The following is an 18,196-nucleotide window of genomic DNA, read 5'->3' on the forward strand; positions in this document are numbered from 1 at the left end:
CCTTCTTTTTCATGCTGAAAGTCTGTTGGGTTCCTTTCTGAACACCATTAGTGGATATTGACTTAAATAGGACTAAACCTTCTACACTACACAAATAGCTCAAGTTACATCCAGATTGCTGAATCGCCCCCTCCCCCCCTGCCAGTAGTTTTTCTCCTGAGTATTAGAACATTTTGTAGGGATAATGGGTGGGGAGGGAGACTAACCTCATCCATTATATGGTAATGGAGGTCCAAGGTTATCTTTTACATTCATTACAAGTAAATAGAAACATTAAACAGATATGCTGCAGATATAAATTGAAGACTGTCAATGGGGAGCAGTTTTTCACTCCTATTGGCCTGACATTCCTAAATGTACCTAAAAAAGTGTTCATTTAGCTAAAGGAACAATACAACATTTATTCCATAGAACTGAACATTGTGGTGTCTTTTAGGAACAGATGACATATGACTTGAGTTTATCATAAAAAAAACACCCTGATACTTTGTATATGTATCTGTCTTTTGTGTCTGCGTGAACTGACTCATATATGATGGTATGGTAGATTGTAAAGGTTTCACCAACATAAGTTAGTGATTTCTGCATTACAAGTGGCCTATACAGGTCATCCCAAATGAGGGCCAGTAAAACAATTACATCACTAGATCATTAACTATTCAGTATATGCTCATATATTTTACAGAAAAACAGATTTAGAAATATGAGTTTTTAAAATTATTGGTACTTTTATTCATCTTGTTCCATCTGTAATGCCAGGTGTGGGTGTGGATGTATATGTATATTCGGGCTGTCAATTAATCACAGTTAATGGATGCAATTAACACAAAACAAATTAACTAGATTAAAAAAGAGTTGTGATTAATCACAGTTTTAATCACACTGTTGAACAATAATAAAATAGCATTTATTTAAATATTTTTGGATGTTTTCTACATTCTCAAATATATTCATTTCAATTACAATACAGAATAAAAAGTGTACAGTGCTCACTTTATATTATTTGTTATTACAAATATTTGCACTGTAAAAAAGATAAACAAAAGAAATAGTATTTTTCAATTCACTTCATTCAAGTCCACTCAGTCCTACTTCTTGTTCAGCCAATCGCTAAGACAAACAAGTTTGTTTACATTTATGGGAGATAATGCTGCCTGGTTATTTACAATGTCACCTAAAAGTGAGAACAGACATTCTCATGGCACTGTTGTTGCCGGTATTGAAAGATATTTACATGACAGATATGCTAAATATTTGTATGTCCTTCATGCTTCAACTTGTAGGCTTTAAAGTTTTACATTGTTTTGGTTTTTTTAGTGCAGTTATGTAAAAAAATAATTCTACATTTATAAATTGCATTTTCACAATAAAGAGATTGCTCTACAGTACTTGTATGAGGTGAATTGAAAAATACTATCGCTTTTGGTTATCTTTTTTACAGTGCAAATATGTGTAATAAAAATAATAATATAGAGTGAGCACTAGACATTTTGTATTCTGTGTTGTAATTGAAATCAATATATTTGAAAATGAAGAAAAACATTCAAAATATTTATAATAAATTTAAATTGATATTCTGTTATTGTTTAACAGTGTGATTAAAACTGTAATTAATCACAGCATTTTTTTTTAATCTTGAATTATTTTAAATAGTTTGACAGCCTCTCTCTCTCTCTCTCTCTCTTTTGTACAATTAGAGTTCATAAAGGACTATTAGTAACTTCTGCAATTATATGAACTAATTGTATAGTTTTAAACTTTTTGAGGCAGGGACTTTTGTGTTTGCATAGCACTAGCATATTGTGGTACTGTTGGAAACAGATAATTACTATTATGTATGCCTTTTTTACCGGTAGCACCCACAGTGTAGTAGGTGCTGTGCAAACATAAAGGCCTAATCCTACATTCCTTAGGTTATTAGCACTTTCCACATATAACTACTAATAAATAAAACTGGCTGGGAAATAAAATTTTTGATTCATGAAAAATTTCAGTATTTCAGAAAAAAAATAATGATGAATCAGATGAAAACATCAAAATTTTTCATGGGACTGAAATTCTGAAATATTTTGTTTCATAAACACCAAAATAAAATATGCTCCTCAGAATCCCATGTTCCACAGCAGCCTGCCTGGCAGGCTGGTGGAATGCCAAGTTTCTATGCTCCACAGACTCAACTGGCCAGTCAGGCAGATGGCCTGCTAGGGAGTTGGCTGTCTGGAAAGCCAACCAGCCCAGCAAGCCAACCACCCAGGGAAATGGGCAGCCCTCCCACCTACCTGTCATGTGGGAAGCTGAGGAGCCAGCCAGCTGGCGAGCTGTCTGACTGGGGAGCCAGGAAGCCCATCCACCCACAGGGTGGGTAGGCCAGAGAGCTAGTTAGTTGGGAAGCCAGCCAGCATGGAAAGGCAGCCAGTCTTTCCCAGTAGAGCTGGGTGCCTGGGGCGCTAGGGATCCGTGGGAAGCCAGCCTGCCAGTGGGACTGCCAGTGAGCCTCGGGAGCTGGGTGAGATAGTAGGAAGCCAGCCTGCCTGTGTGCCTAGTTTCCATCAAAAGTTTCAAGGGAAATGACATGATCCTGCAGAATATTTCAAGTCCATCAAATCAGCATTTTTTGATAGAAAACTGTTCAGTTGGAAATGTTTTGACCAGCTCTATTACTAAAGTTATCTACGGTAGTTATGTGTATCAGAAATAGTGTTTTTCATCCAGGGTGGTGTGGTTTTTTTATATATTTATTTTAAATATTTTTAGAATGAATTCTGGAAATTAATATAAAAAAATCTTGCACCTCTCTTTAAGGGGCAACCGTTTTTTACAATTACAGGAGGAGGGATAGCTCAGTGGTTTGAGCATTGGCCTGCTAAACCCAGGGTTGTGAGTTCAATCCTTGAGGGGGCCACCTAGGGATCTGGGGCAAAATCAGTATTTGGTCCTGCTAGTGAAGGCAGGGGCTGGACTCAATGACCTTTCAAGGTCCCTTCCAATTCTAGGAGATAGGATATCTCCATTTCCCCCCCCCCCCTGCTGCACAGGTCAATATATCTAATATGCTTTGCCTTTAAGAAATCACCAAGTTCTCAACCCTGTCAAGCTCATGGATTCTCATTAGCTTCTGTAATCCTTACGGGAAAAGTACCATATTTTTATTTTCTCTGGAATCCAGAATCTTTTATTTTTTTTACTGTGTTCCTTATTTCTTAGATCAGTACTTTTTTCATTCCTAATTTCTCCTGAATGTTTTTCTTCTTTGCCAGAATAAATTTGTTGTATTAATTTTTTATTTAGTTATATATTTTGTAAAGACGAAACCAAAATATTTTAAAGTGTATTAAAAGTTTTATTTGATGTAGTGTTATTGCTCTCAAAGGTCGCCCTTCAGCAGTCCGTTTCTTTTCATCAAAGCAATTAAGCACATACTTAACTATTTTGCAAAAAGAAGAACAGGAGTACTTGTGGCACATTAGAGACTAACAAATTTATTAGAGCATAAGCTTTCGTGGACTACAGCCCACTTCTTCGGATGCATATAGAATGGAACATATAATGAGGAGATATATATACACACATACAGAGAGCATAAACAGGTGGGAGTTGTCTTACCAACTCTGAGAGGTCAATTAATTAAGAGAAAAAAAAAAAAAAAAAAAAAACTTTTGAAGTGATAATCAAGCTAGCCGAGTACAGACAGCATGATAAGAAGTGTGAGAGTACTTACAAGGGGAGATAGAGTCAACGTTTGTAATGGCTCAGCCATTCCCAGTCCTTATTCAAACCGGAGTTGATTGTGTCTAGTTTGCATATCAATTCTAGCTCTGCAGTCTCTCTTTGGAGTCTGTTTTTGAAGTTTTTCTGTTGTAATATAGCCACCCGCAGGTCTGTCACTGAATGACCAGACAGGTTAAAGTGTTCTCCCACTGGTTTTTGAGTATTTTGATTCCTGATGTCAGATTTGTGTCCATTAATTCTTTTGCGTAGAGACTGTCCGGTTTGGCCAATGTACATGGCAGAGGGGCATTGCTGGCACATGATGGCATATATCACATTGGTAGATGTGCAGGTGAACGAGCCCCTGATGGTATGGCTGATGTGATTAGGTCCTATGATGATGTCACTTGAATAGATATGTGGACAGAGTTGGCATCGGGGTTTGTTACAAGGATAGGTTCCTGGGTTAGTGGTTTTGTTCAGTGATGTGTGGTTGCTGGTGAGTATTTGCTTTAGGTTGGGGGGTTGTCTGTAAGCGAGGACAGGTCTGTCTCCCAAGATCTGTGAGAGTAAAGGATCATCTTTCAGGATAGGTTGTAGATCTCTGATGATGCGCTGGAGAGGTTTTAGTTGGGGGCTGAAGGTGACAGCTAGCGGTGTTCTGTTATTTTCTTTGTTGGGCCTGTCTTGTAGGAGGTGACTTCTGGGTACTCGTCTGGCTCTGTCAATCTGTTTTTTCACTTCAGCAGGTGGGTATTGTAGTTTTAAGAATGCTTGATAGAGATCTTGTAGGTGCTTGTCTCTATCCGAGGGATTGGAGCAAATGCGGTTATATCTTAGAGCTTGGCTGTAGACAATGGATCGTGTGGTGTGTCCTGGATGGAAGCTGGAGGCATGTAAGTAAGTGTAGCGGTCAGTAGGTTTCCGGTATAGGGTGGTATTGATGTGACCATCGCTTATTAGCACAGTAGTGTCCAGGAAATGGACCGCTTGTGTGGATTGATCTAGGCTGAGGTTGATGGTGGGATGGAAATTATTGAAATCATGGTGAAATTCCTCAAGGGCTTCTTTTCCATGGGTCCAGATGATGAAGATGTCATCAATGTAGCGCAAGTAGAGTAGGGGCGTTAGGGGACGAGAGCTAAGGAAGCGTTGTTCTAAGTCAGCCATAAAAATGTTGGCATATTGTGGGGCCAAGCTCTAAGATATAACCGCATTTGCTCCAATCCCTCGGATAGAGACAAGCAGATTGACAGAGCCAGACGAGTACCCAGAAGTCACCTCCTACAAGACAGGCCCAACAAAGAAAATAACAGAACACCGCTAGCTGTCACCTTCAGCCCCCAACTAAAACCTCTCCAGCGCATCATCAGAGATCTACAACCTATCCTGAAAGATGATCCTTTACTCTCACAGATCTTGGGAGACAGACCTGTCCTCGCTTACAGACAACCCCCCAACCTAAAGCAAATACTCACCAGCAACCACACATCACTGAACAAAACCACTAACCCAGGAACCTATCCTTGTAACAAACCCCGATGCCAACTCTGTCCACATATCTATTCAAGTGACATCATCATAGGACCTAATCACATCAGCCATACCATCAGGGGCTCGTTCACCTGCACATCTACCAATGTGATATATGCCATCATGTGCCAGCAATGCCCCTCTGCCATGTACATTGGCCAAACCGGACAGTCTCTACGCAAAAGAATTAATGGACACAAATCTGACATCAGGAATCAAAATACTCAAAAACCAGTGGGAGAACACTTTAACCTGTCTGGTCATTCAGTGACAGACCTGCGGGTGGCTATATTACAACAGAAAAACTTCAAAAACAGACTCCAAAGAGAGACTGCAGAGCTAGAATTGATATGCAAACTAGACACAATCAACTCCGGTTTGAATAAGGACTGGGAATGGCTGAGCCATTACAAACGTTGACTCTATCTCCCCTTGTAAGTACTCTCACACTTCTTATCACGCTGTCTGTACTCGGCTAGCTTGATTATCACTTCAAAAGTTTTTTTTTTTTTTTTTTTTTCTCTTAATTAATTGGCCTCTCAGAGTTGGTAAGACAACTCCCACCTGTTTATGCTCTCTGTATGTGTGTATATATATCTCCTCATTATATGTTCCATTCTATATGCATCCGAAGAAGTGGGCTGTAGTCCACGAAAGCTTATGCTCTAATAAATTTGTTAGTCTCTAAGGTGCCACAAGTACTCCTGTTCTTCTTTTTGCGGATACAGACTAACACGGCTGTTACTCTGAAACTTAACTATTTTGGTATCTGATCCTGTGCTTTTAAGTCAATGGGAGCTTTACCATTGATTTCAGTGGCCACAAGATCAAGCCCTTGCTGAATAGGGATAGACTGGTGTATGTGCTTGTCAGAGCCTAATTTACTATATCACACTCAGATTAGAAATTGTTGTTCTTTATAACCAAAACTCAGATTGTATGTTCAGTAACTGCTATCTCTATAATCTCCTCATGATGCGCAGAAGTTCAGAATTCTAATTCATGCCTGCATGAATATCAATATAATTTGCCTTATTTTAACATTGAAAAAATAACAATAATTTTGAATTTTGAAAGATTCTCAGGCTGATGTATAGAGGAAAATCTAGCAATTTCAAGCAAATATTGGAATATGTATCAACTATACCTGACATATTTTTTTCTCCAACTCTTTTCAGAGCCAAATTTTGTGTCATCCTATGACATTGGAAACTTCACCTATTTCTTCTTCCGAGAGAATGCAGTAGAGCATGACTGTGGAAAAACAGTCTTTTCCCGGGCTGCTCGGGTCTGTAAAAATGATATTGGGGGCAGATTTTTGCTAGAGGACACCTGGACAACCTTTATGAAGGCTCGTCTAAACTGCTCTCGCCCTGGAGAAATTCCGTTTTACTACAATGAATTACAAAGCACTTTCTTCCTGCCAGAATTGGACTTAATCTATGGGATCTTTACAACTAATGTGTATGTAACTTACATAAAATTTGTTACTTTTTCTGTTATGTTCAGAGTCAAGTCTAAGGCGCTCAAGCTCCCTTCTGGTTCTACATGTGGAAGGGATATTATATAAACAGATCATCTTGTACTGAAATATTTTGACGATCTGCTCTACTAGTTCAGACCAGTGGTCCACCTAGTCCATTGTCCTGTCCCCAACAAATAATGGTTAACGCCAAATGCTTCACTTAGAGGTTGCTGTAGGAAATGCAGAAGAAGGAAGGATGCTTACTCTTTCCTCCCAACAGTGCAGTCTTTGTCTTTATGATCTGTTTTGTCATCTTGCTCCTTTAAATGTAAACTTTATCCACTTTGTGGATCCCAGCAAGCGGAAAGGTCAAAAGGCAAGAAGCTCTTCTTAGTAGAGTAAAATGTGAAATGTATTTCAGGGGGAAAACATTTTAATTATAATTATCATAGAAGAACCCACAGGAGGGGGAAACTACTCCAGAAACCATAGGAGGTTGATCTCATGGAGTTGGAACCCCATTCTTCTCTCCAAGTGGAGGGGCCTGCAGTTTCATAAAGTGGTAAATTTGCATGGTCTGCAGGTTTTGAGAAGCTGTGAGGGAAGCAGAGAGTGGACCTGCTGGTCCTGGGTCATTCCTAAGGATGGCCCTGCTCTCTGAGGCTACTCTTTCCCCATTAAAGCAGGCTTTATTTGAAGACTTGCTGCCACTAGCTAGGTTCTGCAGTGGCTGCCCATTATATTGTGTCCAAGGAGGATAGACGCTGCAGAGAGGAGTTAACTGGAGCTGGTCAGGAAATTTTTCACAGACATTTTTGTGGAAATTTTCCTACCAGCTCTAGATTTCCAGAAACTCCCCATGCTTTAATCCCTACATGCTTTCCTCCATAGAGCTCCATCCCTACAGTGCGATTGTGGAGAAGCTATGTGGTCTCTTAAGGAGGACAAGAAACATGCCCCTCTTCATCAGTGTAAATAGAGGGGACCATTAGGACCTACTGGGATGCACTTAGCACTCCACAATCTGGGCATTTCAATTACAGTGATTTTGGTTTGGATTACCTGTAAAATTACCATCTGTTGAATGAAAATGTTTCTCTTTGTAAAGATTAAGAATGACAGCACCATGCCCTCCCCACAATTCATGTAATGTGACCACTAAATCCAATGCCATGGCTGCTTCGTGAGCAGACTGTCTTTCAGACAATCAGAAGCTACGAGTTAGGTCCTTAATGGGCTCCAGGAGATCCAGAAATGATGAGAAGGTTGCCTGTTACAGTAAATCAGATGAGGTTTTAGCATAGTTGAAGCTAATTGCCTGTGTACAAATGGATAATATGAAACTTACTTTCATCTACTAGTGTTTTTTTGTTTTTGTTTTTGTTTTGGGTTTTTTTGCAATAAGCTTAACAAGCATAAGTAGTCAAATTGCTTTTTGGCCATGGTTGTAAATCTGAACTGCTACACTATTTGTTCTGTTCTTGGCAGGTCTGATCCCTAGGGATTATTTTCTCTTCCTCATACATTTGAACAATAACAATTTGAAGCTTAAACAGTAGATTTGCTTTCTAAAGCCTTGTTTAAACAACAGAGTACGTTAGAAGAAATAAATGCTACGTGGATCACTTGTCAGCACTTTTGCCCACAGTGGAAGTTTGTGTAACTGTCTGCCTGCTTCATTATCTATCCATTTATCTAACATTGTGAAAAAAGAACAAATCAGGAGTTTAATTCCATGAGTTATGTGTATTGTTAAAAGAGTAATTCCAAACCTTAATTCACTGTTAGCTGTTGGGCATTCAATTTATTTTGCTTCTGTTAAAAGCATTTTTATAAATATTTTAAAACTGCAGTTCTTTTTGGAGTTAGTTTTATTTATGTTTTTATGCGAACACAAAGTTGTAATTTGCAGCTGAGTCCCATTTTAGGCATTCTCACAGTTACCGTATACAGATCTATATTGTTTACACTATGAAGTATTAGCACACTGTTGTACTTTGTCTCATTTTCAACATGAAAATAAGGGAATGTTATAGCTGGGTTGGCCAGGGTTTAACTCTTTGAGTCAGTGAGTTTAAGTGTTCAGTTCAAGTTACCTCCTTATGGGCTTATTTTGCCAGCCAGTGGGCACTTGTTGGGCATAGTGATAGTGTTGTGTGGAAGATGTGGGCTTGAGTGCAGATCTCCTGGTTTCTGATCCTGCAAGAACTTGGGAGTATTTCAAAAGGAACAGACTTAGTCCCTGTCACAATACAACTGGCTGATTAGAAAAGGAGAAATATTGACGGATAGTGAGATGCCCTTCTTATTTGGAAGAATGGTGGCTTTGATGCATGAAATGACATACGTAAAAGAACAGGATTGGAAGGCAGGAATTCCTTAGTTTCAGTCCAAGCTCCCTCAATATTCTGGACAAGCCACTTTACTCATTTTTAGTTTTCCCATCTAAAAAGTGGGGATGATGATACTTTCAGTGTGTGTCACACAGAGGTGTAGTAAGAATGGCTAGTTAGTGTTTATAAAGTGCTTTGAAGATGAAGAGCTTGATTGCAGTAGGATTTACTCTCCCACCCTCGGCTGCTAGGCCAGGATAGCTTTTAAGTCCAACCAGGATGCCCGTGTGTGCTGCTGTGAGCAGTTGAATCCTGGCCCTGACCACTTTCTGGTTGGCCCCACCCATGTTGTGAAGTACTAATGCAGAGTTAATAAGGGGAAATGTTACTTTTGCAGACAGTTAATTGATTCCTTGATGTCTTTATTTATCTTATGTTTTCACTTTGTTTTGCAGGAACAGCATAGCTGCCTCAGCAGTTTGTGTTTTCAACTTGAGTGCCATAACTCAGGCCTTCAACGGACCATTCAAATATCAGGAGAACTCCCGCTCTGCCTGGTTGCCTTACCCCAATCCCAACCCTAATTTCCAGGTACTTACACAGAAGGGGAGGGCACTAGTCCTCAACAGTCTTCTTTAAAATGTAGCACAGTTTAAAGGTATCCAAGTACAGACTGTGAGACAAGTCATTGGAGTTCTGTATCTGGAGCCAGTCCAGTTACCGGGTAAACAAATCTATTTAGATGGATATCAGTGAAATGAGCTGCACTGTTTAGAGATTGGTTCACATTACGAAACAGTATCATTGATAATAGGCACAATATATCCTTCTGTTACATTTTGCCCAAATTAGCCAAAGGAAGAAAAGACAACTTAAGGACAATATTGTGTAAAACTGGTGAGCTTTTAAAAACAGTATTTACTGGGACACTTTTTGTCAATATATGCTGGATAATTTTACATCCCCTGAAATATGATTTTTGTGAAATTTTGGGAGACTGAAAGTTATTCACAGGAGTAGGCAAAAAAATGGAATAAGGCACTTTTGTATAAACGTTTTCACCCCTAAATTTGAAAGAGAAGGATGAGCTCCTCCCCTGCTCAAAAATTTCTAGACCGTGTGGCCTTTGAGGGATGAATCCTCCACTTCTCAGATTCACAAAAAGTGTCTTTTCAGTTTTTCACAACATCCAGAACATCACATGGAATTCCATCCAAAATTTTACAGTTTTTAAAGTTTATTCTGTTTTATAAGAGTTTCATGAAAATAAGCAAATTTTGACACCCCCCCAGAACATGTAACAAAGACACATACACACACACAGTTTTAATACCAAATCTGGGAGATAGGAATGTGATATTACTAGTACAATAAAAAGCCCTGATTCTGCCATTGCATCCAATGCATCTCCATGAAGTCACATTATCTTCAGTTAGGCTCTGTGTGGGCATAGGGGTCCACCAACCCAGACCAGATTGGATGCTCCAGGCCCAAGCTTGTATTGTATTATAGCTGTGCTTCTTGATACATGAAAAACTAAAGTTCCATCTGTCTCATCAAACTGTATGTACACAGTAGAGAGAGATTAGAGATCTAGCACACTGGCTAGGATGAACGCAAGGCTAATTTTATATTCCGTTGACACAGATTCTCATCTCCTTGCTCACTGCTCTCTTGTGGGCACTTTAAATATTCACAGCTAATACCACATCCCCCTTTCTGAAAACAGAAGCATGATATAACCTTTATATTAAACAAGTTTTAACAGGAATAAAATATCAAAACTAAACAAGAATTGACATCCCTATGAAGGACAGGGTAGACTGCCTGAACCTTCAGCCTTTTGGCAGAGATTTATTCTGCCCTTTTAAGATATTTGGCTACTAGTCCTCTGACTTTCTTGATTTCTCAATATCTTATGTCTTCCTCAGGAAGACAGGAGGTCATCTTTCCCTAGCTGGATATCTCCTTGCAGGAAGAAGATCTGGAAGACACAGGTAGTGATCAGGCTGTATTGTACGTTATCTTGGTGATGCAACAAGATGACACCAGTTCTGATGATGATTCCTGTTAGCACCCTAACAAAGTAGGATTGAGGTGTCCAGACACATGCCTGCATTGTCCCCCTTTCCTAAGAATCTTTCACCCAAATGTGATCTCCTAGTTTCTGTTCTCCCAAGGATTTGACTCTATGGTGCCTGTCAAAGTTCCTCTTCTGATGGGTATTATCTTGATCTTCCTTCTCCTGTAGTTTGAGAAGTCAGGCCAACAAGAATCTAGTTGGGAAGAGATGGTTGGGATAGTGGACATCAATTTGCTACAGGTGTTGAGCCATATATGAACAAGACAAGATGAGAATCTGAGGATTTAGAAAGAAGTTGTTTTATTTTGTTTTTAATGTGTGTTCTGCTTCACCATTACTCTGAGGAGACTGTGGGCTAGATTGACATGAGTGAAAGCATAAATACCTGAAACCTCTTAAAGGTCTCCGAGTTAAAATGAGAACCATTGTCAGAGGTTACTTGCTCTGGAATCCTGAAAGATAGGTTTTATCCTCCCCACAACTGCACTTGATGTGTGTGATGTGGTATGCCAACCCTACACTGAGCCAGCAAGGGTTAAAAGCTGCTGTGAGCTTACTCAGCCCCACCCTGGTATACCTGCACTCACTGTCAGGTAAAGAAGGACAGTTAACATTGGAAGAGGATGGCTCATTAGTTGGCTGACCAGGGAAGAGAAGAAACCCATCCTTTGCTTCCTGGGGAAAGGACCAGCCCAGAACCTCTGCAGAGACTGCTGATTTTCATAACTTCTCCAGAAGAAGGTAGGCCTGGCACAGGACTAATGAGTTTATTTTCTTCATGGGACTATTTCTTTGCTTTATTATTAAAAGACTACTTGGCTGCTTAGGAAAGGTCTGAAGATCCTAACAAGATGGTTGCAGGGAAGCTCTTCCCATGGTGTGTGGGGAACTGCCTCAGTAAACTCAGTGAACTTTTGCACCCGACTCGAGTCTGCCCTGTAGTTATCTTTGGACTCTGAAGAGCATGATCACAATGTAGTGTTAAGCAATCTGACAATTTCAGTGAATCTTGAGAAATAATCATTCATCAAAAGACAGGTTGCATTGTCCAGATAGAAAAGATCAATCCAACTTTCTGCCCTGGCCTTTCTGGTAGTGCAGATGGTAGTAATGCTTCCAGTGGATTGGTTCTCCTGTGAGCACAAATATCATATTTCTCAACTCTCTGTTGTAGTTGTTTGCTCAGTACAGACCGCCAAACAGACTATTTAGCTCTCTCCCTGCATTTTGTAATACCTTGGGGTCTCCCATGCAGTCTGTCGAGGATTTCCTGTTGCATTGATGTAAGGATAACCAGCTGGCTTCGGGTAAGATCCCCAGAAGCCACCCAATTTCACAGAGGTTCTGACTATCTCTTTTGTCCAGCCTTCTTTTCAGTGAGTCAGGACATGACTCCGTAATTCATCCGCCTCTTGCTTCTTTTTCAGTACTTTCAGGCATTCATGGTCAGTTTCCACATGAAATGTTATGCCCGCTAGAAAGTCTCTGAAATATTCACAAGGCTATGTGTAGGGGCTAGGGCATTGTAGAAGGGTTCGGCTGAGGCTTGTCCCTCAGCGGGGCTGTGGGGTATCTCATCGCCTCGCATTAGTTTGCTATGGGCCCAGGCCCGGGTCATGGCGGGGCAGCAAACAGTCAGGAGCTCAGGCCCTTAGGCAGGGGCTGAGCCAATAGTTGCTAAATGAATTCTTTGCATCAGTCTTCACTGCAGAAGATGTGAGGGAGTTTCCCACACGTGAGCCATTCTTTTTAGATCAGAAATCTGAGGAGCAGTCCCAGATGGAGGAGTCAGTAAAGGAGGTTTTGGATCAAATTGATAAATTAAAAAAGTACTAAGTCACCAGGACCAGATGGTATTCACCAAAGTGTTCTGAAGAAACTCAAATATGAAATTGCAGAACTACTAACTGTGGTGTGTAACCTATTGCTTAAATCAGATATATTAGATATAGAGATATATATTAGATAAGATATAGTAGAGCTGGAAAAGGTACTGAGAAGGGTATGGAGCAGCTTCTGTATGAGGAGTGATTAAAAAGACTGGGAAGGTATGATAGATATCTATAAAATCATGAATGGTGTGGATAAAGTGAATAAGGAAGTGTTATTTACCCCTTCACATAACACAAAAATCAGAGCTCACCCAATTAAATTAATGGCAGCTGGTTTACAACAAACAAAAGGAAATACTTCTTCACACAATGCACAGTCAACCTGTGGAACTCATAGCCAGATGTTGTGAATGCCCAAAGTATAACTGGGTTCAAAAAGAATTAGATAAGTTCCTGGAGGATAGGTCAATCAAAGGCTATTGGCCAAGATTTTCAAGGATGCAACCCCATGCTCTGGGTGTCTCTAAGCCTCTGACTGCAGGATGCTGGGACTGGATGACAGGTGATGGAAAGCATTATTCTTCATAACTTACCTTTTTCTGAAATTATGATATAACTTAAAGTGATATTGTTGTAACCTCATTCTCTTTTGATTAGACTTATCCCTCACAATACAAATAAAGACATAATGATCTGCAGAGTCATTCTTTTTGGACTGCCTCCTGTAAATGGATCCTCACTTATGGTGGAATAATGCTGTCCCCCCAAAACACATAACTAAGGCTTGATTTTGGAATTCCACAACGTGGTTCTAAGATTTCATGTGGGTATTAAGATCTACTTTACTATATATATACTTTTATTTATTTACAGTGCGGTACAATGGACCAGGGTCTGTACATGAATCTGACTGAGAGGAATCTTCAGGATGCCCAAAAATTTATTCTAATGCATGAGGTGGTTCAGCCAGTTATTCCAATTCCTTACTTCATGGAGGACAACAGCCGGTTTTCCCATGTGGCAGTGGATGTGGTGCAGGGCAAGGACATGCTTTTCCATATCATCTATCTGGCCACAGGTACGACTTAATGGTGCTGAAAAAACTGTAGAAAGTCAGAGATCCTTTTCAATGGTCTGTGCCTCAAGTTGGAAATGCCTAAACCACCCGGTGGAACTGGGTTTGTAATTTGACAGCATTAACTGTGCCCTTCACCTATCCAAAGTGGCTAAGCTAAATACCACACATTTTGTGGTGTGTGTGTGTGTTTCTTTTGTACAAAATGTGAAAAATCAAGACTCTGTCTCCTCTGCATGAATGGGGCTAATTTTTCAAATGGAGGTTCCCCCACTCCCCATGCCTGTTCCAGAAACTTGAAGGGGAAAACCCTACTTCCCCTGATGGGACAATATGCTAGAGATTCCAGGAGTGATGTCTTGCTGAGTTTCTTTGCCCCTTTCTTGGTTTTTGCAGCATAGACTATGATCTCACCCATAGGTTGTAAAGTGTTTTGGGATATTTTCATATGGAAGATGTTACACAAATGCCACATATTATTATTACTATTGGTATTTTTTATATTTCTTTTTGTCCCTCATTCCCCTACTGCTTCAGCCAGCAAGAATTGGATGATAAATCCCTTTTCAGGTCATGCCTAAATAATTTATCCTTAGAAAACTTTACTTCCTGCTTTCCTACTTAGCCTTTTGTCCTGAAGTTCAGAAATGAAAGAAAAATATTCTTCCGTTGAGAATGTCACTGTCTTCTTGTCTATAAGGACTTTAGTAGAGAATGATTTTTTTGTCTGAAACTTTTATAAGGTAGTTGAGAATGTGAGAAGTGTTTCCAATGCACAGTGCTTTACAGAATGGGTCACTGACTACATTATTCCACTGATTGAAATTCAGATGTAAAACAATTGAATTGAGTAATAGCAAGTATATAGCGTGCTCCTGTAAACCCTTCTTCATATAGTTAGTCCTCACAGAACTAGTCCTATAGACATCAGTGGGAGACTACTCAGTTTTCAACAATGGTTTTCAGGATTGGTTTTATAGTTAGTACAGTAACAAGTGTGGAGATTTTAGGGAAAGAACTCTTTATTAAAACAACAACAACAGCTATTTGCTTGAGTTTGCTCTCATTGAAGTCAATGGCAAAACTCCCATTGATTCCAGAGAGCAGGATCCATATTTATTTTTATAAATCTCCAAAATTACAGCTTCTTAATGAAACCATTTAATGAAAGACATCTTGTTCTTTGGAGCATTGTGGTTCAATCTACAATGTGACTTTCTCTAGATTCTTCTGAATCCAGTCAATAAATCGACCTTTTATTAGGACCCTGCTTCTTTTTGACTATTATTATGACATTATATGATCAATTGGTGTTTTCAGTTGAGACAGTGCTTCCTTGTGTACTATCATGGAATATCAACCTTATTCATTGTTGTACTGCAAATGTACTGCAAACGCCTTTAATAGGCTATCGCAGCACAAGGATTTGGACAAGTATAGTCAAAACAATTTGATAAATTATAGTATCTTTAGTGAAATCATAGCCATACAAAATATTGTTTATCCTGTGCAACCCCCCTGATAGAAATTGGATCACTGAAATGCGTTTTGAATTGTTTTTGTACTGGGTTGCTATTGCTGCATTGAGACAGATTTGATCCCATCATAATGATACTATCTAGAATTATGTAACTTCTCATAGTTCCTGATTGTGTCCAGGTTTTTAATTTGTTCACTGTGCTTTCTGTTATAACTGATTTGGTAAATGTAGGCCTCCAAGTTTTAAGGCTTTGAGGCTGGCTAACAAACAGCCCTATTCATTAAAAGGTATATGTTCTTTTTATTCACCTTTCATGCTGATAAATTAGGTCTAGATCCTCCAGTCCTTATTCAGCCAAAACCATTTCTTGAATTCAGAAGCTATTGAGGGAACGTAGCCTCTCACAGGAGCTATTTGACACCTTGTAGTTGTGACAATTATACATTGAGAGAGAGAGAGTGGGAGAGCATGCACATAACTAGAGCTAAAGATAGAGGTTCAGCTTTAATTTTAACGTTACTAAGTTTGTCGATATGAACTTTGAGCCCAAATCTTGTTTTAAACCTAATAGTTGCATTTAATTTCTTGGAAATTTTTTTAAACTATCATTTACATGAGAGGCCAGAAAGGTTTTATTTCTTGCTTGCTTTCTTGCTTTTAGAATCTCATGAAAAATCATGCTATGTACTATAGTAAGGGATTGCCACATTTTACAGTTAGGGATTTTTTTTCTGTCTAGAGACACTCCTACTTCAAGACTACATTCCAAATTGTAGTTCACAGCAGCCTTTTCCCCATATTGAGCCTGATATCCACTTTAGCTCTGATGGCACAAACATTTCTGCAGATTGTACAATATGCATTTGAAATGACAGAGCATTTTGGGATGTTGTATCCACTCAAATACTAGATAGACTAGTGATTCCTTGTCTTGACATTTTCCCTGTAGTAAGTGCTTCATGTTGTAAAACTAATTCTTAGGTTTTTCCATTCTAAGTTTTGGACTGTCATGTTTGTATGTGTCAAGAAAGGAAAACAATCACACTCATGAGAAGGACCATGGAATCTTTCACCACCTTAATTTACAGCTATGCAAATAGTTTTATATATACATTACAAAAATACCAGAAACCAGCCCTCCAAGTCATATACAGTTTGAGTCATGAGAGCCTGACTTAACAGGGGGTGGATAGAAATACCACAGACACTTTTAAAATTCTAAAACATTTCTCTTGTATAAACATGAGTCCTGCCATGCGGGCAGGGGACTGGACTCGATGACCTCTCGAGGTCCCTTCCAGTCCTAGAATCTATGAATCTATGAATCTATGATGGTGCGGTGGGGTAGTTACAGTTATATTGACACTTGTCTGGGCTAACCTTAACTCTGGAAAGGATCCAGAGGTGAGCAACAAAGATGATCAAAGGGATGGAAGGCAAGCCATATGATCAAAGGCTGAGGGAACTGGATATATTTAGTTTGGAAAAGAGGAGATTAAGGGGGGATATGATAGTGGTCCCCAGGTCTTGAAAGCCTGCCATAACAAAGATGGAGAAAAGTTGTTCTCTTTTGCCATAGAGGGCGGGACAAGAGGCAATGGGTTCAAACTACAGCATAACTGATTTAGATTAATTTCAGGAAAAACGTCCTAATTGTAAGAACAGTAGGACAATGGAACAGACTGCCTAGGAAGGTTGTGAAAGCTTCTTCACTGGAGGTTTTCAAAAGGAGGCTGGATTGCCACCGGTCTTGGATGGTTTAGACACAACAAATCCTGCATCTGGGCAGGAGGTTAAACTAGATGACCCTTGCAGTCTTTTCTAATCCTATGATTCTATAATTCACTCACTCATGACTTCAGGATTCATGGCATATGAGGCTGTATCAAACTGGTGCTCTGTGACTCTTTTACCCCATACCGTGACATGCTGTCCTTTATACTTACTACATGTTTCAAAAATTAATTTGGAGGGGAAGGCTTGGGGAGGGTTCTCTCAATATAACATACTGAAAAAACAAATGTATCATAGTTACATTCTGGGGACAAAATTGACTTATAGGGAGGAATGAAACAGAGGCAAACTGTACGACAGGATGGGAAGAAGGTGGAAAACAAGTCAAAGGGTTAGAAAATAGTGGGTTTATTTATTTATTTATTTATTTATTTATTATATTCCCTTTCTAAAGTTTTGCATCCATATTTTTGAGTGTTTTTCCTTTTTTTCCTGTGTGTTTTGGAATTATTTTGCTTCTGTTAAAGGAGATGAGAAGGTGAGATGAAACATCTTTTTCACTGACAGCCTGAAAATTCTAAGTTTAGGCACCAAGGAGGGCAGGGGGGTTGTAATAGCTAATCAGAATTGAGAAATGTGCATGCTCACAGTAGGTTTATTGAAAAATAACTGTATAGTGATTATGCAAATAAGATACTCAGTGTCAATTAGAGGGCAAGGTGTTGTGTAAGTGGGAGAAACTGGACAGTGAGGCATTAGTAATTTTCTATTACTTATCACCATCTCATGTATGTCCTAGACAGCAGCTAAAGCTGGATTCATCCCAATTCATTTGGAATAAACTCATTTTTTATTCTTTTTCAAGAACTTGAAGGACTTTCAAAGTAGCTTGCAAATCTCTTTGGGTCAGAGAAGCAACTGACTCTCTTCATCTGAGTTTGGAAAGCACCTCT

At 39.4% G+C, this 18,196-nt stretch overlaps 1 protein-coding gene across 1 annotated transcript in view; it reads left to right on the plus strand.

Moving 5' to 3' along the window:
• SEMA5A (semaphorin 5A) overlaps positions 1–18,196 on the plus strand; it is a 650,839-nt gene that overhangs the window by 396,743 nt on the left and 235,900 nt on the right. The window contains exons 8-10 of the mRNA XM_054018095.1: positions 6,420–6,705; positions 9,495–9,630; positions 13,828–14,032. Coding sequence (XP_053874070.1) covers positions 6,420–6,705; positions 9,495–9,630; positions 13,828–14,032 — 627 coding nt within the window. The remainder of the gene's footprint in view (positions 1–6,419; positions 6,706–9,494; positions 9,631–13,827; positions 14,033–18,196) is intronic.

This window comes from Malaclemys terrapin, chromosome 2, assembly GCF_027887155.1.
Source record: "Malaclemys terrapin pileata isolate rMalTer1 chromosome 2, rMalTer1.hap1, whole genome shotgun sequence".
NCBI classification, from domain to species: domain Eukaryota; kingdom Metazoa; phylum Chordata; order Testudines; family Emydidae; genus Malaclemys; species Malaclemys terrapin.